Source organism: Balaenoptera physalus (assembly GCF_965194825.1).
Source record: "Balaenoptera physalus genome assembly, chromosome: 1".
Classification (NCBI taxonomy): Eukaryota; Metazoa; Chordata; class Mammalia; order Artiodactyla; family Balaenopteridae; genus Balaenoptera; species Balaenoptera physalus.
In genome coordinates this window covers 171,430,977-171,452,895 of record NC_138882.1, presented here as the reverse complement: position 1 = coordinate 171,452,895, position 21,919 = coordinate 171,430,977, and the positions used below count along the sequence as shown (strand labels likewise).

At 54.2% G+C, this 21,919-nt stretch overlaps 1 protein-coding gene across 1 annotated transcript; it reads left to right on the top strand.

The window, feature by feature from the left end:
* The first annotated feature begins 5,695 nt into the window (after positions 1 to 5,695).
* On the top strand, positions 5,696 to 21,671 carry SERINC2 (serine incorporator 2). Its single transcript, XM_082411598.1, has 10 exons — positions 5,696 to 5,845; positions 11,326 to 11,487; positions 12,201 to 12,391; positions 12,934 to 13,013; positions 13,401 to 13,538; positions 15,222 to 15,391; positions 17,116 to 17,206; positions 17,503 to 17,644; positions 19,925 to 20,140; positions 21,091 to 21,671. The coding sequence occupies exons 1-10, from the start codon at positions 5,807 to 5,809 to the stop codon at positions 21,224 to 21,226; spliced, it is 1,365 nt and encodes a 454-aa protein (XP_082267724.1). The 5' UTR covers positions 5,696 to 5,806; the 3' UTR covers positions 21,227 to 21,671.
* The last annotated feature ends 248 nt before the right edge of the window (positions 21,672 to 21,919 follow it).

Sequence of the window (21,919 nt, the reverse complement as noted above, 5' to 3'; positions counted from 1 at the left end):
TCAAACTCACACTCACACACACACCCCTACATGTAAAACCCTCATAGGCACACACCTCACATGATTCAGCCATGTTCTCCAATTCATGCATGTCCTCTCCTTACACATATTGACATGAATTCACATATGCAAACATCACACATAATCATATGTGCACACACACACATAAAGACACACACACATGGACACACAGTGCCCACATGTGCATTTGTGGCAGACTTTTTTTTTTTTAAATATATGTCCCCTGGGTGCCAAACACTATTTTTTTTTTTAAACGCTTCTTTTTTTTTTTAATTAATTAATTAATTAATTAATTAATTAATTTTTGGCTGCGTTGGGTCTTCGTTTCTGTGCAAGGGCTTTCTCTAGTTGCGGCAAGCGGGGGCCACTCTCCATCGCGGTGCGCAGGCCTCTCACCATCGCTTCCTCTCTTGTTGCGGAGCACAGGCTCCAGACGTGCAGGCTCAGTATTTGTGGCTCACGGGCCTAGTTGCTCCGCGGCATGTGGGATCTTCCCAGACCAGGGCTCGAACCCGTGTGTCCTGCGTTGGCAGGCAGATTCTCAACCACTGCGCCACCAGGGAAGCCCTGTGGCAGACTTTTGATATCTGTAAAGGGAGCATCCAGAGACCTAGAATCCTCAGACATGTGACCCTCGGGTAGTCCACGCCAGGCCCTGGTTTACTCCTCCAGCCCTCGCTTCTGGCAAGTGTCAGGGGCTCCCCTGCAGCTCCCCACCCCACATGTCTCACCTTTTCCACTTTTCCCACAGTCTTCTCCCTCACCTCCCAGCCACATCCCACAGAGAAAACCTCCCACAAAAGTTCCTTCTGGAGTGTTACCACATCTGGGTACAAAGCCCACCAGACTGCCACTCCGGGAGGGCAGGGACAGTGTTGGCCTGTTCACACCACATCCCCGGCACATGGCACCCAGCAGGCCCTGTGGCTGGTTGAAAAAGGAACAAAAGCGGCAGAGCATTGCATCCCCTGGGCAGCCTCAGGGGCATAGGCGTCACACATGCTCACCGCCATGTACACACAACACATTCTGCATGCATCCGTGCTCACATGTACATCGTGTGTGTGTCTGCGCTCATGCACACACCTGTCTGCCTGTCTCCATATTCTCCAGATGGAGTCAATTCCAGGATCTGAGTCCTTTCCTAAAGGCTTGGTCGCCTAAGACCACTGTGAGCACATCTGCTGGAGTGTGAGGTCCAGATGTGGCCCCCTGACCATGTGCTCCTGAGCTTGGCCCTGTGCATCTGCATGGCAGAGGTTAAGAGTACCAGCTCTGGGCTTCCCCGGTGGCGCAGTGGTTGAGAATCCACCTGCCAATGCAGGGGACACGGGTTCGATCCCTGGTCCAGGAGGGTCCCACATGCCGCGGAGCAACTGAGTCCGTGCGCCACAATTACTGAGCCTGTGCTCTAGAGCCAGCGAGCCACAACTACTGAGCCTGCGAGCCACAACTACTGAGCCCGCATGACACAACTGCTGAAGCCCACATGCCTAGAGCCCATGCTCTGCAACAGGAGAAGCCACCGCAATGAGAAGCCCACTTACCGCAACGAAGACCCAACGCAGCCAAAAATAAATAAATAAAATAAATTTTTAAAAAATAAAAAATAATTAAAAAAAAAAAGAAAGAGCACCAGCTCTGAGAATTCCCTGGTGGTCCAGTGGTTAGGACTCCACACTTCTACTGCCGGGGCCCTGGTTCAATCCCTGGTCGGGAAACTAAGATTCTGCAAGCCGCATGGCGCGGCCAGAAAAAAAAAAAAAGAGTACCAGCCCTGGAGTCCGACAAAACCTGGGTTCCACCCTTGCTCTACTTGTAATCACTTTACATGTTTCACGTATGACTTACGTGAGTGCTACTTCTTGGAGCATGGATTTCCTTATCTGTTAAATGGGAAAATAGTTCCCATCTTAAAAGCATCTTACAGGAGATGCTCTTAGCAGGGTGCCTGGTGTGTTGTAAGCACTTAAAAATGGTTGCTGTGGATATTATTATTGTTGTTACTTCAGGCCTTTGCCTCAAACTCCCATGCACCCTTTGGGAGGGAGGGCAGCCTTGGTGGGGGGCTGTGTATGGGAAGAGTGGGTGGATGGTGTCTCGTGAATGCCTCTCCCCGGAAGCTCCCCCAATCCCAAGCCCTTATTATCCCACATGAATATTCATAAGGGATAGCTTCAGCCCTGCTCTGTAAATGGGTCAGAAGCAGGAAGTGGAGGCCAGGGCAGAGAGCTAGGCCCAGGGGACAGGAGGCTCAAAGCCAGAGTGCATCTGAGTCCTCACAGACGGGAGGATGGTAAGAGGGATGGGCAAGGATGGGTGGGGGATACTGGGGGCCATGGGGGAGTTTGAGCAGGGGATTGTCACCATATTGCAGATTCGAAAACTGAGGCCCAATGAGATCAGATTAGAGAACCCTTGGGCTGAGTGGCCCAAGAAGCCAGGTCCTGCTTCCTTTGGGATCTGGAGAGTTGAGCATCTGTCTGGGCTGGGTGATGGGCACAGGGGGATGGACCTATTGACCCCTGCAGGTTTCTCTCAGTGGGTGTAGTTTACATGGCATTACATGGTTGGAAGAGCTGTGGTGATCATGAATCCCAACCCTCCACTGAGGCTCCAAGAGGCTGGGTGACTTGCTAGGATCACACAGCTGCTGACAGTAATCTTGCCTTTGGAGGTGTGAGAGATAGAATGATTCTGGTCCCTTGCAAGAGATTCAAGACTGGGAGAAAAGTGGGTGGGCTTGTCAGGATACCAAGGAATGAAGCTTCTTTATCCATCTCCTCATTTCATCTCCTCACTAGTCCCGTGAGACAGCTGGAGCAAAAACGATTATCTCCATTTTACAGATGAGAAGCATGAGGCTGAAAGAGGAGGAAGCACCAGGAGAAGGCTACAGAGTGAATTGTCTGTAGGGTGGGTCTGCCCCTCTGTGCAGGGCGATGTGGGGATGTGAGAGTCCAGCTCGCCTCCATCTTGGGTGGGGTGAGGCCAGGACAAGGCAGCACATCACCCCGCTCTGGAAAACTTCAATCTAAAAAATCAGAGGGGGGGGGGGGGCGCTTCCTTGGTGGCGCAGTGGTTAAGAATCCGCCTGCCAAGGCAGGGCACACGGGTTCGAGCCCTGGTCTGGGAAGATCCCACATGCTGCGGAGCAACTAAGCCCGTGTGCCAAAACTACTGAGCCCACGTGCCGCAACTATTGAAGCCTGTGCACCTAGAGTCCATGCTCTGCAACAAGAGAAGCCGCCGTGGTGAGAAGTCCACGCACCGCAACAAAGAGTAGCCCCCGCTCTCTGCAACTAGAGAAAAGCCCACGCGCAGCAGGAAGAACCAACACAGCCAATAAATAAATAAATACATTAAAAATAAAAATCAGAGGGGGCTGTTTCTCTACACTTGCAGGTATGTTAATCCCTCCCTCCTTTCAGATAATTGCCTGTTTCTTAGAATGCTTTCTGGATGCCTGTAACTGCTCTGTGAGGTTAAGTAAGATAACCACTCCCATTTCAGGGTAAGGGGTGGAAGCAAGAGAGGAGAAGTGATCTCCAGGGTGGCAGAGGGTGTGAGAGGCAGTGAGAGAACAAGAGTCTCAGCGAAGTCGTGGGTGTTTTCTACTGGACCAGTTCATGGAAAGGGACGGGTTGAGGGATGGAAAATTCGGCTCTTGGGGCAGCAGTGTCAAGAGGAGCTGACCCTGGGGTGGGTGGCCGTGAGAAAGGCTCACTTCAGACTGCTGGGTGGCAGAATGAGGACACTGGCCTTGTGGTATATGTTCAGGCATTCATTCATTCAGGAAGCATTCACTGCCTTAGTGTGCCAGGCCCTGTGCTGTGCCCAGGGCAGGGGAGGGACCGGCCAGAGGTGAATCAGACAGTCCTTGGGGGGCTCAAAGTCTCCTGAGGGTCTCTGACTAGGACTGAAGACATTATTGGACAGAAAAAGAGGCTGACTGGGTATTGTCACCTCTGCTTTCAAATAGAGGCAGTGGGATGTCGGGGACAGGCCTTGGGTTCTGAGATCAGGGCCAGATTGGGTGGTCTTCTAGCTCTGCCCTTCTGAGCTGTGTGGCTTTGAGCAGCAATAATAACTAACCACAATAGTCATAGCTGATGTTTATTCAGTGCTCAGTTTACGTCTAGCACGTTACTTTACTTCTTTGAACCTATTTCCTCATCTGTAAAATGGAATGGAGTAGGAGTTAATCTACTTCTCAGGGTTACTATAGGGCTTGAATGGGACCATGTAGGTCAAAGAGTTTGGTATAAGCTTGAGATGTGTGGTAACTTTAGTTATTTGTGGGGCTGTAAAGGGGTCCCGTGTTGTAGAAACACAGGGAAGCAGGAGGATATTTATTTCTAATGGGGCCAGGTAGTGGTTTTGGGGGAAGGGTGGTTCTCTTCACCAAAAAGATATGAGATTGTGAGCAAGGCTTTGAAGGGTAGAGAGGGGGATAAAGAGAAGGACTTTCCAGGGGGAGGGTATCCTGTGTGCAAAAGTGTGGAGGAGGGAAAGTGTAGGGTATGTTTGTGGAACAGTCCTGGCACAATGAATGGCTAAGCCTGGCGCCCCATGAATCACCAAGGATGCAGTCAGGTAGGATCTTTGGCTGCGGGGTCAGCTTTTTTTTTAAAAAACATCTTTATTGCAGTATAATTGCTTTACAATGGCGTGTTAGTTTCTGCTTTATAACAAAGTGAATCAGTTATACATATACATATGTTCCCATATCTCTTCCCTCTTGCGTCTCCCTCCCTCCCACCCTCCCTATCCCACCCCTCTAGGTGGTCACAAAGCACCGAGCTGATCTCCCTGTGCTATGCGGCTGCTTCCCACTAGCTATCTATTTTACATTTGGTAGTGTATATATGTCCATGCACGCAGATTTCCTTCCCTAACATTATCCCATCTACGGCTGAGTGAGGAGTGGGCTGGAGGGTGAACCAAGAGTGATTACAGAGCCCCACTTCTGGGTCTCTCCCACCTACCTCTGGGGGACGGTCTGGCAGGAATGTGACCCACCCACCCCTTCTGACCTCCTTAGCTGGGGGCCAGGTTCGGGCATCCCTGGGGAGCGATGAGCCGGGTGGCTCTGGGGAGCATGTGGCCCAAGACAGGAGACAGTAGAGCTTAAAGAACAGGTGGATGGAGGAGAGGACAGATGAAAGAGTGCGAGACGGGGTCTTAGAAGTAACAGGCACAGGGAGCTCACACTTGGCAAGCATCTCCTATGTGTTGTAACAGCCCTTTGAGGTAGGTATCCTCACTTTACAGATGGGAAAACTGAGGCTCAGAGAGGTGAAGTGACTTGCCCATTCCTTTGTCCAGTCATTCATCATTCAACGCTTACGTATTGGGCAGAGGCTCCGTGCCAAGCGCCGAGGAGTCAGGGGTGACCATCTCTTGGCTTCTGTCCCCTGCGGTGGGGGTCCGGGGGAAGTGTTGTGAGGTCGCATTGCGGCCTCGTCGGCACTCGAACCCAGGTCTCACTATTTCCAAACCATCACTTTGGACCGGACACCAGCCCAGTTGCGCGGCTCGCGCGGCCGCTGGAATCCCCGGTACCTCCACTTTCCCTAGGGTCCCACCTGCCGCACCTGGCCCAGGTGAGTCCCGGGAGGCCCCGAGCGCCGCCGGAAGGCGGCGAGCGGTTCCGGCAGGTAGGGCGGGGCGGGGCCGGGGCGGGCCGGGGCGGGGCTGAGGGCGGGGCCAACCCGCGGCGCCAGGAGCCCGACCGGATCCCGCGCCCCTCTGCCCGCGCCCTGCGCCCCGCGCCGCCGCCGCCATGGGGGCCTGTCTGGGCGCCTGCTCCCTGCTCAGCTGCGTGAGTCCCGCCCCCGGCGCCCGCCCCCGCCGTCTGCCCCTTCTTCGGCCTCGCACTTTTGTCCTTTCTTCCTCCAAATAGTTTCTTCTTTTTCCTTCCTCCAAACTTGTCTTTCTGGGCCCGCACCCCGCCTCCTCGCCCCTCGGGTCCCCCCTCTCACCGACTTCCCCCGCCCCCATCCCGGGCCCGCGGGCGCCGGGGACAGCTGGTGTCCGGGGATCGGGTTACCGCGGGGGAGGGGGTGGGGCGCGCTCGGGCGGGGGAGGGGGTGTCCCGGGCGGGCGCCCCTCCAGGGAACTGGGGCGACTGAGGCCCAGAGCCCGGGGCGGGGGTGGGCGCTGCGGCCCCAGCTGGCTCAGCTTGGAGTCGTCCTGGCAGTGCTCCTCTGGTCTCCCTCCCGGACGCTCTCTTTGTGTGGCCTACCGGTCCCTGTCCCTCTCTGCCGTGTGTCCTTCTCTGTTTCTCTGGCAATCTGTCAGTTGGTCTTTCTGTCCCTACCCGTCTGCCTCAGTTTGTCCATTTGTGTGTGTCTGATATCTGTCCGTTCGTTTGTCCGACTGTCTTTGTCTGTCCGAAGCCTCTCCATCTGTCATTGTCTGTCTAGACGGTTCCCTGTCTGTCCGCCGGGGTCTGTCTGCCCGTCCGGTCTATCAGTCTCTCTGTGTCTTGTCTCTGCTTCGTTCAGTCTGGCTCAGGCTAATTCCTGGGCACTTCCCCAATGAACCCCAGACCCTTGCCCTCTGGGCCCCAGAGCCGAAGTTGGGGGTGGGGAGGAGGCCTCCTTTGCCTCTCTAAGCCGGTCTTGAGTGAGGGGTGCGGGTTACCACCGCCATCGGCCCAACTCTGGGTGGGAAAACCCAGGAACTGAGGGAGGTTGGGGTGTGTGTGTGGGAGGGATTACCTGGTCGTCTGCTCGGGGACCTGGGGAGCAGCCAGCAGAGGGGAGGAGCGTCCGCCAGACCCCGGCTGGGAGGCCCCTTCTCTTTTCTCCTTTCCCAGCCCCCTCTCCCTTCCCTCTTCCCTTCACTAAATCTGAGGTTCATTCAGGCAGCCCCCTCCCCCTCTGCCCCACACAAAGATGAGCGGAGAGGAAGGAGGGGGAGTCTGGTGGCCGCTGAATCCCAGACTTAGTTTCCTTTGTCCCTGATTTGTGTGAGTGTGTTAGGATGGGGGTGTAGGGGCGGACAGCTGGGGGATCTAGAGATTTACTTTACAGCCATTTTTGGAGAATGATATCTGCACAGAGAGGCTACATAGTGGGTTCCTGGACTCCTGTCCTCCCTGGGCCTCTATTTCCCCATCTGTGAAGGGTGTGTGTGTGTGTGTGTGTGTGTGTGTGTGTGTGTGTGTGTGTGCATACCCGCTGGAGGGGGAATCAAGAGCTGGTCCCTGAGATCCCTCCCTGCCCAGTGAAACCAAGGTTTGGGCTGGGGCTCTGGCCAGAAAGGGTTTGCTTCCTGATGGGGGAGGGAGAGTTTCCTTGGAGTTGACCAGAATTTCGTCAGGCTGGGCTATCCTGGGGGTGGGGGGAGTGTTGAAGGGAGACCTGCCATTTCTCTGTGTCTCTGTCTCCCTGTCTACCTCCCTCATTATGATACTGGGAAGATTTAAAAGTGCCCCGCCCTGTTACTGGCATAGAGTAAGTGCTCCAAATAGGAGCTATTGTTATTATCATCTTAAAAAGGTGGGTGGAGAATTCCCTCTGGAGCCAGTTGCTGGTCTCTGAGTCAGACTCCTACAGTGCTGAGTCAGAAGGCACCGGACAGGCCTGCTCCAACCCCCAGTTTACAGATGAGGAAGCTGCAGCCCAGAGAGGTTAGCCGACTTGCCTAAGGTTGCACAGTGAAAGGAGGAGGAACTGCACAGTCAGGGTTAAAATCTGATTCCTGGTCTAGGCTTCTGCCCACACCTTCCCTCCCTTCACATCCTGGATGCTGAGGGATAGGGTTGGCACAGAGTGGAATCAGGAGGTTCGCTTAGGGAGTATCTGCAAGGGACCTGCCCCTCGGGTCAGCGGCCTCCCCTTGGCGTTCTGACCTCTGACATTTACTGAGTACTTACTGCATGCCAGGTGCTGTGCTGAGCCCTTCACCCCTGCCATCTCATTACCCACCCCACCCGCCAACCCCATGACATAGTTATCCTATTTTACAGGTCATGATACTGACAATAGCTGCCGTTTACTGAGTGCTTACTGTAGGCCCAGAGCTCACAGCCCAGAGCTGTCCAGTGGTAGCCCAGGCCCAGCAGTGTAGTGAGCGCTTCGTATATACCCTTTCATTTAATCTTCACAACGACCCCAATGAAGCAGTGAATATTATCCCCATTTCACAGCTGAGGAAGCTGGATCAGAGAGGGAAGATGATTTCCCCACAGCCACACAGTATTAAGTGGTACAGTTGGGCACTACTGGATACCAATAACAACCTGTTTCAATGGACATTGCCCCACAGGAGTGAAGTTCTAATGGGGGGTTGCCAGGCATCTTTAGAGGGAACATTTTGGCATACATGGGTCGGTGGGGAAGACTTTTGTCCCTCCTGCTGTGACGCATTTGCATCTGCCTCTTGGTCAGGGCAGGAAGGGGACAAAAGTCGCTCTCTTGGTCAGCATTTGGACTGGGCTGAAGGTGAGTCCTGGCCAGGAGGAGATAAGATGGGCCCACTAGGGATGGGAGTCACCAGCCAAGCCAGCACATGGTGAGTTGGACGGTCAGCAGATATTTAAGGAGGACCTTCTACAGTCGAGGGAGTGTGAAAGGCCTTTGGCTCAGACCGATTGGTCTTGGTCCTGGCTTGGCCTCTTCTCAGCAGCGTGACTGAGGACCTCTCTCCTTGTCTGTAAAGTGGAGAGAACAACGGCACCTGCCTCTCAGCATGTCAGGAGGGATCAGTGGGACTTAGTTAGCATGAAGCTGGCGTGCAGCGGCTGCTCTGTAAGCTCCCGCCGGTGGTAAAGTGCTGGAGACCACATTCGAGGAATGGGGAAGCTGGTGAAACCCAGGGCTGTCTGATGGGCTCCAAGCCACCTCACTGCCCTGCCCAGAGGCCCATTTTATGGCTGAGGAAACTGAGTCCCACTTGTCTAAGGTCATACTGCCAGCTGGTGGCAGAGTCAAGACAGGGCCCTCTCCTCTTCACACTGCGTGGGGGAAGGAAGTATGCTTTGAGTAATCTTGGGCTGACCTCTTCTCTCCTGTGTTTGGTCTAGTGCTAGGGTGGCTCAGCCAGTTATGGGGTGCCACGGAAACTTGCAGCTTAAAGACTCTCAGACCCAGGGCTCCTGAGTTCTGAGTTCTCCATTCTGAGAACCTGGCTGGTGCTAAGATTCCACCGCTCTTATTTCTGGCGCTTTTCCATTGCTGCCTTTCCCCTGAGTGCATTTGTGGAGGGGGTGTTGTAATCTGAGTGCGGGAACTTTGTTTGTAGCTTGCCTTGGCCCTTCACATTGCATCACAAGCATAGCCTGTGTTGCTGTCAGTCTAGTGGCTTTCATCTTTCCTGCCTCTGTAACATTCCATGGAGTCAGTGGGCCACCACTGTCCCCTGGTGTTGGGCAATGAGGTCATTTGCAGTTTCCTGATAGTCTAATAAGCTCATACAACCTAAAGCTTCGTGCCTGTTTTAGTTTTTTTCTTAATTTAAAATTTTTATTTTTTGATAATGAAAATCAACTTTACTGGGGTATACTTTATATTTAACTATATTTAGTTGTATATACCCATTTAAGTGTTACCAACACATCTGCTCCATTCAGCAGAGAGGTCCCTCTTAGGGATCATGATGTGCTGTGATGTACCACGATGTAATGATGGATATTTAGTTATTTTCAGCTTTCCCCTATTATTTTCCTCGTGTGAACAGTGTCACAATGGACTTCCCTGTGTACATGTGTGCGCACGTGTCTGCCTTTACTCCCGTGGGCGGGTATTTCTATAGGAAGAGGTTGTGGTAGGAGTGATCCCCAGAGGTGGAGTGGGGATCGGAATGTATGAACAACTCCAAGGAAGCTCCAGAAGCAGCGGGGGGATCCAGGATGGCAGAGCCTGTGTCTTTCTTGCCCTCCAGACTCTTAAATACCTGAATGAGGAGTCAGGGCTGTTTGGGGGAAGAGAAACAGTGAACCAGATGTATCTGGATGTGGGCCCACTTCCTCCAAGTCTGGGCTGTAGAACTGGCTCCCAAGGGATGAGTCTCCAGCTACGAAAGGTGTGGCATCACCAGCCCCTAAGTGATTTCAGCCAGCCCTAGGGAGGGAGGGTCTGACAGAGGGCAGAGGAGCTGGAGACAGAAAGGGTTTGGATGCCTCTGCTGTCCCAAACTGGTGCAGCCCCAGAGCGGGAAGTCACAGCCACTCATATTCTTCATTCCATTCGTTCAACAGATGTTGATTTATCAGCACTTGCTGTTTTTTGAGGTCTTAACATACGTCTGGTACAATGCCAGACACTTTACATTTGTTCGGCAGATGGTCACTGAGCTCCCGATGATGTGCCAGGCACAGTTCCCACCTCTGGGAATACCATGGTGAACAAAACAGACAAAACCCCTTGCCCTGGTGGAGCTTGCATGCTAGCAATGAGAGGCAGGCAACACGAGTAAACTATGAAGCCAATCAGGTGGTAGTAAGTCCTACAGAGAAAAATAAAGCAGGGAAGGGAGAAAGGGAGCCTGAGTGAGTTACAGTTTTTTTTGGTCGTGCTTCGAGGCTTGCGGGATCTTAGTTCCCCGACCAGGGATTGAACCCGGGCCCTCGGCAGTGAAAGCACGGAGTCCTAACCACTGGACTGCCAGGGAATTACCAGGGAGTTACAATTTAAAATCCCTACCGGACTTCCCTGGCGGTCCAGTGGTTAAGACTCTGCACTTCCACTGCAGGGGGTGAGGGTTAGATCCCTGGTGGGGAACTAAGATCCTGCGTGCTGCGCAGCGCAGCCAAAAAATTAAAAATTAAAAAATAAAATAAAATCCCTACAGTATTTCATTCTTAGAACTGCTATGTGAGAAGCAGGTACTGTTACGATTCCCATTTTATGGAAGAGGAAACTGAGGTCCAGAGAGCTTGAGTGAGCTGTATAAGGTCACATAGCTAATCAGTGAAAGAGCTGGCCTTCTGGATTTTTTTTTTCCACTCTGCCTCCTCCTAAGTAAGAAGCACTGTGACCCCAGCTCTCTCTCCGAAGCCACAGTAACACCTGAGATAGATCCAGGTTTGAATCTGGGTTCTGTTGCTTACTGGCTGTGTGTCCTTGTGGGACCCAGCCTCTCCCAGCCTTGGTTTCCTTGGCCTCTCCCTTGGGCTTGAAAGTTAGATGGGGTGACATCTGGGGAAGAGGCGTCCCTTCGTGGTGTGGCACAGGCAGTCTCTGCGTAGGTTTGGAGATATTGAACAGGCAGCGGGCAGTGGGTGGATGCTGCGTGCTTGGGCGGGGAAGGGGAGAGGAGACCAGAGAGTAAGGTGCCATCCTGGCCTCCCCGCAGGCGTCCTGCCTCTGCGGCTCTGCCCCCTGCATCCTGTGCAGCTGCTGCCCCTGCAGCCACAGCTCCACACTGAGCCACCTCATCTTCACGGCCTTCCTCTTCCTGGGGGTGCTGGTGTCCGTCATCATGCTGAGTCCCGGTGTGGAGGGCCAGCTCTACAAGGTGAGCCACCTGCGGGACCTGGCCTCTGGCAAAGGCTCAGCTACCAGGGGGCCCAGGCTTGGGGGCCCAGCTGATCAAGAGGTGGGCAGGAGTGCCAGCGCACCGATGGTCCAAGCTTGACGATGGAGGGTCGTTTCTTCACATTGGGAGGAGGGTTTGAGCCTTACTGTTTCTCATGAGCCTTGGTCCCCTTGGGAAGTCTCATGAATCATTATCGCCATCCCCGCCAGACACTGGCCCAGGGTAAGCTCTCCCCACTTTAATGCATAAGCCCAGTTTGAGGGTCCTAAGTCTTCCCTTCATCTCAGTGTTTCATAGCCAGTGGGATAGTTAGGCCAGAGGTTCTGACATACTAGTGTATACAGAGCATGAATTCCCTGGGAAGTGTGCTCGTCATGCAGAATCTCAGACCCTGCCTTAGAGACTCTAGTTCTGTAGGAGAGGGGAACCTCCGGGGATTCTGATGTAGCTGGTGGGTGGAGAGCACTTTGGGAAATCCTGCCCTGGACCGTGCCATGCCTTCCGTTTGTCCCTGGGGGGCTCACTCATAGGGCTTCAGCCGCAGAGGTGGGTGGGAATGGAGATGGGCCATGGGTGGAGGTGGGAGGCTCGGGTGGCCCTGCTGGGAGAGCCTCCTGCCTGGCGGCCTGGGTGGAGTCAGCGCGGGTTCTGGGTGGGGTGGGGTCTTCCAGCTGCTCTGTCTGTCTCCACAGCTGCCCTGGGTGTGTGAGGAGGCGGCCGGGTCCCCCGTCGTCCTGCAGGGCCACATCGACTGTGGCTCCCTGCTCGGCCACCGTGCCGTCTACCGTATGTGTTTCGCTATGGCGGCCTTCTTCTTCCTTTTCACCCTGCTCATGACCTGCGTGCGCAGCAGCCGGGACCCCAGGGCTGCCATCCAGAACGGGTGAGGAGGGGTCCCACCTGCGCCCTGGGCCCCTCCCGCTCTGGTTTTCCCCATCCTCTGCCTGTCTCCAGCAATCTCCAGACCCTAATCCTCAGACTCAGGAGCCGCTGAAGCCAGGAGGGCACGGCACAGAGGTCAGCTCATTTAGTAGTTCCCTCCAGACCCTAATCCTCAGACTCAGGAGCCGCTGAAGCCAGGAGGGCACGGCACAGAGGTCAGCTCATTTAGTAGTTCCCGTTTCTCAGATGAGGAAATAAAGCTCAGAAAAGGCAACAGCATCCCTCAGGCCACGCACCAATTTAGTGACACAATTGGGGTTAGAACCCGGGTGACCATCCTCACCCATCACTGGTCCTTCCCTCTGCCCCACGGGGCTTTTTCTAGGGCCAGGACAGACTTTCTGTGCCTGTCAGACCATCAGGAAATCTCTCTCACCTCTCCCAGTACCTGCTCTTCAGGGATGGGGTTCTGGGGGTCCATGCAGCCTTTTTCTCTCCCCCTACTCAGCTTTCTTGTCTGTCCTACCCCTTTCCCCACCATAGGTTTTGGTTCTTTAAATTCCTGGTTTTCGTGGGCATCACCGTGGGCGCCTTCTACATCCCTGACGGCTCCTTCTCCGACAGTAGGTGGCCCTGGCGGGGAGGGACGGGGGCTACCAAGAAGGATGAGCGTGCTGGGGGCTCCTTTGCACACAGACCCCAGACTGCTGGCTGGGTCATTGCCTCCCACCCAGGAGACAGGACTTTGGTGCTTGGCCACATGGCCTTTGGGCAACTCGGGGTTGGAGGGAAGCCCCCTTGACCCCGACCCACACCCTGACACAAGGCATCTCTGTGCGTGGCCAGGGGCTCCCGAGGGCGGGGACTTTGCTACTTCTCAGTGTCCCCAGTGCAGGGTGTGGCACAAATGACTGTTGAATGTATAAAAGTGAGCGTGAGATGAGACCCAGACCCAGGGGCTGCTGCGCCACGGCTGGACCCCCTTGCCTCCCTCCCCTCTGCCTGCCTAGTCTGGTTCTACTTTGGTGTCGCGGGCTCCTTCGTCTTCCTCCTCGTCCAGCTGTTGCTGCTTATCGACTTTGCGCACTCCTGGAACCAGCGGTGGCTGAACAAGGCTGAGAAGAGCGACTCCCGCGCCCGGTATGCAGGTCAGTGCCACCCAACGGCCTCACCAGGGGGCTGGGCTACCTGAGGAGTCGGGGGGTGGGGGGGTGGGGGGGGTGGGGAGTGGTGTTCCCTAAAGCTGGACGACGCCTGGAGGGCATCTCGAGCTGCCTCCTAAGGCAGGAGGCAGCCTTAGGGCAGGAACTGAGCCGTCTGTGTCACATGGAGGGAAGGGTGTGTGGCAGGGGCCGCTGACCCGGGGTGGCCGAGGTGGGGTCAGATGAGAGCTGCACTGGAGAGTTCACAGGGATCTGGTTGAGCGACCCCTGCAGGGCGAGCCATGAATGACACCTGGTCATTGAAACCCCAGTGGCAGAACGGGTCCCTTTTCAGTTCTTCTGAACTGATCAAGAAGAAAGGCGCTCTTCAAGGTTGATTTGATTTTCACATCTCCCTGATCACCAGGCGTCTAGTTCACTTTTTGAAAGACTGTTCTCTATTCACTGTCTTTTTTTTTGGCTGCATTGGGTCTTTGTTGCTGTGCGCGGGCTTTCTCTAGTTGCGGCGAGCGGGGGCTACTCTTCTTCGTTGCCGCGTGCAGGCTTCTCATTGCGGTGGCTTCTCTTGTTGCAGAGCACAGGCTCTAGGCACGCGGGCTTCAGTAGTTGTGGCGCACGGACTTAGTTGCTCCACAGCATGTGGGATCTTCCCGGACTAGGGCTCGAACCTGTGTCCCCTGCATTGGCAGGCGGATTCTTAACCACTGCGCCACCAGGGAAGTCCCCTTTATTCATTGTCTTTATTTATTTTTTTTTTTTTTTAAAGGCTTTCAATGCATTATCTCATTTAATCTTTTTTTTAATTAATTAATTAATTAATTTATTTTTGGCTGTGTTGGGTCTTCGTTTCTGTGCAAGGGCTTTCTCCAGTTGCGGCGAGAGGGGGCCACTCTTCATCGCGGTGCGCGGGCCTCTCACCATCGCGGCCTCTCTTGTTGCGGAGCACAGGCTCCAGACGCGCAGGCTCAGCAATTGTGGCTCACGGGCCCAGTTGCTCCGCGGCATGCGGGATCTTCCCAGACCAGGGCTCGAACCCGTGTCCCCTGCATTGGCAGGCAGATTCTCAACCACTGCGCCACCAGGGAAGCCCCATTGTCTTTATTTTTATGGTGACCTTTTTTGCGGCAAGTGAATCATTTTAGTTCAGGGTGGGGCAGGAGCTCACAAACCCTGGGCGAGGGATGGAAGTTTTTTTGTTTTTAATAAATTTATTTATTTTAATTCTTTTTGGCCGCATTGGGTCTTCGTTGCTGCGCGCGGGCTTTCTCTAGTTGCGGTGAGTGGCGGCTGCTCTTCGTTGTGGTGTGCAGGCTTCTCATTGCGGTGGCTTCTCTTGTTGCGGAGCACGGGCTCTAGGCACGCGGGCTTCAGTAGTAGTGGTGCACGGGCTCAGTAGTTGTGGCTCGTGGACTCTAGAGTGCAGGCTCGTAGTTGTGGCACACAGGCTTAGTTGCATGTGGGATCTTCCCAGACCAGGGCTCGGACCGTGTCCCCTGCGTTAGCAGGCGGATTCTTAACCACTGCGCCACCAGGGAAGCCCCCAGGGACCGAAGTTTAGTAGACACTCCTTGGAGGAGGAAGTTGGGGCCCGAGACCCAGTGCACTGCTCGACAAGGGATGGGGGTCCTTGCACCTCCTCACCCACCTGCCGCTGCCCCTCCCTCCCAGGCCTCTTCTTCTTCACCCTCCTCTTCTACGCTCTGTCAATCGTGGCCGTGGCACTGCTGTTCATCTACTACACCCAGCCCGGCGCCTGCTACGAGGGCAAGGTCTTCATCAGCCTCAACCTCATTTTCTGTTTCTGCGTATCCATAGTCGCTGTCCTGCCCAAGGTCCAGGTGAGCCTGCCTGTCTCTGCCCAGCCTGAAACCAGGCTCCTCGGTGTGTGGGACTTCTTGTAGGAACCTTGGGGTCCTGGGGCCAGGGCTGTCAGTCACAGAGGCTTGGGCCAAGAGTGTGGGCTCCCAAGTCAGCCTCCCTGGGTTAGAGTCTTGACTCTCGCATTTATATGCTGGCTGTCTTTGGGAAAGTGCCTTAACCTCTCTGTGCCTCTTTCATCTCAAATGTAAATTGGGAATAATAACACTATTTGGAGTTATTCTCAAGATTGAGACCATGTTTATGAACACTTAGAACAGTGCCTGGCATATAGATATTAGAACAGTGAACACTTAGAACAGTGCCTGGCATATCCATCAGACATTGACTATTGTTATCATTATTTTGATTTCATCATTGTTTTCATGCAAATCAGGAGAACATTAGGAAGGGTCACCGAGTGATGATTCCTAGATACCTCAAGAAGTGGTGTTAGAAGGTGCAGTTCCACAGTTTGCAATCCCAGACTATCTGGGATGATGGGTGGGAGCTCCCAAGGTAATCACTTGTTTTTCAGAAGGGAAGCCTTCTGAGTCCAGTGGTATTTCACAGTTTGGGATATCAGCCCACCAGGTGTTTCAAAGGTAGCTTAGATAGTCTTTGGGGGTCCTTAGCAGAACGGTTGGGAATCTCCCTTCTGGCCAGAGCTTCCATTTCCCAGTAAGAAAACGGAAGCCCAGAGAGGGTGATGCCTCTGTTCCAGGTCACACAGCAATCAGTATTCATTCAGCAAATACCTCTTGAGCATCAACTGTGTATCAGGCACTCTTCTAGATGTTGGGGATACAGCTGTGAGGAAGAGGAGGAATAATAATAGCTAACAGTTAATGACATCTGTCATGTTATTTAGTCCTTGCACCATCATCATCCCCGCTTTCCAGATGAGGAAACAGAGGCTTAAAGGAGTAAAGAGACTTGCCTAAGGTCACACGGCTAGTAAGGGGTGGAGCTGGGATTTGAACCCAGGCAGACTGGCTCCAGAGACTGTGCTCCTAATCATAGAGTTCAGATTCATATTTTCAAGTGTGTCTGTGTGGTGAGGAGTGGGAAAGAACAACCGATAGGAGATGAGGCCAGGTGAAGTAATTTTGGAGAATAAGTGCTATGTGGAAAATAAAAGGGTATGGGCTGAAAGGGAGGTGGGCAGGCAGGGCCAGGGTCTGCTGCAGTCAGGGTTTTCAGAGCCTTCTGGGGGGTCCTGTTTGAGCTGAAACCTGAATATAAAGACACTGCTGGTGCAGAGATATGGGGGAGGAAGATGTCAGGGAGAGGGCAGGGCGAGTGCAAAGACCCTGAGGTTGGAGAGGATTTGGCAGGTTCCACGGACAGAGAGGTGGCCACCATGTTTGGGGAGTAGTCAGCAGGGAGGGCTGTCGGATGAAGATGCAGATGGGGTAAACGAAGGAGGGCTTTAATTCAGAGTTTGAAGAAGTGCTGCCCTTGAAGGAGCTCAGCTGGGGAACAAGTCGGGCAACCTGTTAAGAGAAAAAATTAGGACTCTACCTTTGGGTGGGCGAGGTGGCAGTGGGTGGCCCGGGTGGTATGTTTTCCCGAAGGGTGTGGGATGGGATGGCCCTAGGGTGGTGGGGGTTTCTGAGGTCCCCCGGTTGGGTGTGGCTGGGCTGGGTGGGGGTGGGGTGTACCCAGGTTTGGCAGGAGTCACACTGTGGACTGCTCTTGCCAGGATGCCCAGCCCAGCTCGGGTCTGCTGCAGGCCTCGGTCATTACGCTCTACACCATGTTTGTCACCTGGTTGGCCTTATCCAATGTCCCCGGTGAGTAGAGGCCTGGGTTCCAGGTGGCCTGGTCTTCCTCCTGGGCTGGGGACCCTCAAAGATGATGGGGACATTCCCAGCCCATTCCAAGACTTAGTCCTTCAGGGAGGTGGGAGGACCCCATCTGTTCCTGGAGCTGTCTCTGTTGTTTTGTCTGCTGAGTGCTGTCGCTGGGACTTGAGTGGTTCGTTGTGTGTCTGTCTGTCCCTTGGCTGTCCATCTGAGCCCATCCTCTGGGCTCCCTGGCTACAGACCTGGCCTGCGTGGGCTGAGGGTGACCATGCTCCCATCCCCAGACCGGAAATGCAACCCCAACCTGCTGACCCACTTTGGCAATGGGACGGTCCTGGCAGGCCCCGAGGGCTATGAGACCCAGTGGTGGGATGCACCGAGCATCGTGGGTCTCATCGTCTTCATCCTGTGCACCCTCTTCATCAGGTAGGGTGGGGGGCTGGTTTCTGGGAAGGAATCATGATTGGGAACCCTGAGGCACAAGTGATGGGAGGATGTGGGAGCCGGGACACCAAGCTGGAAGGCGCGCTCAGCAGGCAGCACATCCAGCCCCTGCACTGTGCTGGTGGGGAAACTGAGCCCCTCAGAGGGCACAGAGTGACTGGGCAGCGGAGGCGGGGCTGAACCCTGCCTCCTGGCCCAAGGCTTTTCCTGACCCCGGGCTGCCATGTGCCCAGCTCAGCCGGGTGCAGGCAGCTGTGGTGCCAGGGCAGGAGCCTGGACTGGGGCCAGCGGGTCCAGGCTCTATCACTCACACCTGTGTGTGGCCGCTTCACCTTTCCAAGCTTCAGCTTCCTTTTCAGTTAAAGGATGATAACCTCTAATGCCCAGGGTGGCTTGTGACCCCACAGTGTCCCTTGAGAAAGAGCAGCTCATTCTTAAGATCACATGTGCTCTTAAGAGCACATTCTTTAAGGGGGTGTCTTAGCAAGTGCTTATCAGTGTGGACTTGAGCCAGATTGCCTGCAGTTGAGCCTGGCACCTTGGGCAAGTCTCTCAACCTTTCTGTGCTTCAGTTTCCTTATCTGTAAAATAGGAATAAAAATACTACTTACTTCATTGGATTGTTGAAGAGTTATGATGAGTTAATATGTACAAGGCACTTAGAAAAGAACTTGGCAAGTAGTAGGTGCCAAATAAGTGTTTGCTATTACTGCAAAGAACTATTAATATTTGCACAGCTGGATGGCTGTGAGTGGCTGTTTTGTGTCACCAGATGGTGATATCAAGTATACTTATTGACACTGGCAGACTCAGGTATTGCCTCCCTGCGGCCCGGCATCTCTCCAGGTGCCACTTTGTGTGTCTGCACCTCTGCCCTGATCTCCCTTTCTCCCCCAGTCACCCTTCCTGGGCAGTGCCCGTTTGCCTGTAAGCAGCACACCTGCTTCTAGGCTCCTGGGCTAGAACATTTTGAGGCTGTTTCACATTTCGTTTTGTTTTCACCTTTTTCAAAACATTTTCTCCCAGTTGAGTTGGGGCAGTTCACAAACATCTCTCTTCTCTGTCCTCTCCTTTGATTTCTTTTCCAATCTGGAAGGGCCCATGTCACCTCCATCTTACAGATGAGGAGACTGAGACTTGGTGAGGAGCAGCCACTTGTCCGAGGCCATGAGTGCACAGTGGCCATGGTGCTTGAGCTCACTTCCCTTCCCCTGAGCTCCGTCCCTCCCCATCCGCAACGTGGGCACAGAGCTGTGCTTCCTGATGCTTCTCATACTCACACCTCCCTGACCTTCAGTCACTGGGCTGCACCTCGGAGAGCCCACAGATCCCATCTGTTCTTAGCACAGTTCTTAAAACCCGGGAAGCAACGAAGCATAAACAGCCACGAGGGCAGGGACCACTGATGATGGCTCTTGCCCCCAGCTAGATGGCCCAGATCTAGGCTCATGTGCACTAGATATCAGCACAGTATTTGGTGATTGGGGTCAACTGAAGCTCTGCAAGGGGTGATTTTTCAGTTTGACGGAATGGGCTGGAATCCAGGCCTTTGTTCACTTTTTTCAGGATACAAGTTGGATCTTCAAAATTGTATATGTGTCTCAAACTATTAAATGTAGTCAAAAACATCAAGACCTCATTGTAGAAAAGCAAGGACAAAAATCATTACTATTATTCTCTATTATAAACATAGAGAAAGGGGAGGCAGTGGGTATTACTACTTAGGTAAAATGAATAAAAGGTAAACAAATGTACCAGCAAATAAGCATTATTATGAACATTTTTAATGAATGTAGTAACTGGTATGATCCTTTGCAGTACTAAGTTCTCAACACGTGTTTGTGGAAATGGCAAATAAACAACCAGAATAACAGGGGCCGTTTATTTGGTTTCTACTCTGTGCCAGGCACAGTGCTAGGGGCTTCAAACACCATTACTCCATTTAATCCTCCCAGCAACCCTGTAAGGGAGGTACTATTATCTCTGAATTTACAGACAAGGAATCAGAGGCTCAGAGAGGTTAAGCGTCTTGCCCTAGGTCACACAGGGAGCAGGGGTAGAGTTGAGAGTCAAGGCAGTTTGTTAACTCCAGGGCCCAGGGCCTAACCTCCAGGCCACCGGCTCCCGAGGCTCTGGGACCCTGGTGCCCATGGTCATCACGGCCAATGCCGTGGTGTGTGAGGCCCCTGGCACTGCCCACCCACCCATCTCATTGGTGACGGCCTGACAGCCACACGCACATCCTGCCCCCGCCTCCCCCAGTCTGCGCTCCTCGGACCACCGGCAGGTAAACAGCCTGATGCAGACGGAGGAGTGCCCGCCTGTGCTGCAGGCCACGCAGCAGCAGCCGGTGGCGGTCTGCGAGGGCCGGGCCTTCGACAACGAGCAGGACAGCGTCACCTACAGCTACTCCTTCTTCCACTTCTGCCTGGTGCTCGCCTCTCTGCATGTCATGATGACGCTCACCAACTGGTACAGGTGCGTGGACGGAGCCGCAGTGTCTGCAGTGCGTGTGCCACTTCCCTTCCCCTCCAACCCTGTGCAGGGGTTTAAGACTTGGGCATGGAGGTGTCTCTCTAGGACCCTCCAGGGAGCCTGCCTCATCTGTGCCCCAGTTTCCCTGCCAGTGCCTGGTCCACTTAGTAGCTGGTACCTTCGCTAAGTGCTGAGAAGTGGGGATCACGGGAGGTGAGGCTGGACCTGTGCAGGGCAGACCGGGTTTACAGATCAGGGGTGGTGATTTGGGTTATGGGGTCGGATTTGGGATTCATGGTTTGAGGGTTAAGAGTAGGGTATGGGGTCAGAATCAAAGTCACAGGGTCAAGAACAGGAGTCATGAAGTCGAGAGTTGGGATTGGGGCCATAAAAAGTAACAAATTTGGCCATTTGGTTAAAATTGGGGTTACAAGTCCAGAAAGCCAGGATTGAAGTGACCAGGTCAAGGAGCTAAGATCAAAGTAACTAGGTTAGCGGCCAGAACTGGGGTCACAGGGCCAAGGGTCAAAATTGAGGTCAGAAATATCAAAACTGTGGTCATAAGATCAGGGATGGGGTTATGGGATTGAAGGTCAGAGTCAACATTAGAGGTCAGGACTAAAGTCAGGAGCTTCCGGGTCCCAAAGTCAGGGACCAGGAGTGCAGTCACAGAATTAGGATCATAAGGTTAGCGACCAGAATCAGGTCACAATATTATGCCTAGGACTGGGGTCAAGGTTGGAACTGAGGTCAGGCTCAGGTCTATGGTACAAGGCCATGAGCTCTATGTAGGGTCTTAAGGCCAAGTGTCAAAAATATCAGAGACGGGGCTAGAGTTTACAGGATAAGAGCCAGAGGTGAAGTCAGGGGTCGCAACTGGATCCCAAGGTTGGGGCCAGGACTGAGGTCACAGCATCAGGGGCCAGGCTCACTGGGATGATGGTGTGTTCCAGACCCGGTGAGACCCGGAAGATGATCAGCACGTGGACCGCCGTGTGGGTGAAGATCTGTGCCAGCTGGGCAGGGCTGCTGCTCTACCTGTGGACCCTGGTAGCCCCCCTCCTCCTGCCCAACCGTGATTTCAGCTGAGGCAGCCCCCTGCAGCCAGCCCACCTGGTGCTTCGGGGCTCAGTGACCGCAGGCTGAGCACCCGCCCCACCTCCGGGACTTGCCCCTGAGCTGGGCCCCTCTGTTCTTAGTGCCTTCGGGGAGGAGGAGCGTCAGGCCCCTCCCTCCCACTGCCCCCCCACCCCGACCATGGAGCTGCCTCCTCCTTCCCCTCACCCCCATTCGCCCACACTTGCCCTCTTGGGAAAAAAGGGCCCCTTGTTCTAAGGCTCCCCAGGAGAGGGTCCTGAAGGAGAGGAACACTGAGAGCTGCCCGGAGAGCAGGAGGTGCTCGCCGCGGTGGGGTGCCCAGCACTGGGGCCCGGGTATTCCTGACCGTGTACTCCAGGACACCCCGTCCCCCTCCTGGGCTCCGTGCCTTACTGAGTCTCTAAGACTCTGCCAATAAAGAAGCCGGTGTGTGTGCCTCCCGTGTCTGTGCCCCTCCCCCTCGGCACGGGCCCCATCCCATCTGGGCCCAGTGCAGGGGCTGGGAACAGAATGTCAGGGCAGAGGGGGCTGAAGGGCCAGACCATGAGGGGCCTTGAAGGTCAGACAGAGGGGTCCTGGCTCTGTCCTCTGGGTCGTGGAAAGCCTGCAGGCTGGGGCTATAGAGGAAGGAGGGGCTTTGGAAAAAGGGAGCCTGGGGGTCAGAAAAGGGGGCCCTGGAGCAGT

What these genes read in the sequence shown, in the direction of transcription:
- SERINC2 (XM_082411598.1), top strand. Translation starts at nt 5,807, where the DNA reads ATGGGGGCCTGTCTGGGCGCCTGCTCCCTGCTCAGCTGC. An exon ending in GGCCTTATCCAATGTCCCCG is followed by an intron (nt 17,207 to 17,502) that starts GTGAGTAGAGGC and finishes TCCCATCCCCAG; the next exon opens with ACCGGAAATGCAACCCCAAC. An exon ending in ACGCTCACCAACTGGTACAG is followed by an intron (nt 20,141 to 21,090) that starts GTGCGTGGACGG and finishes GGTGTGTTCCAG; the next exon opens with ACCCGGTGAGACCCGGAAGA.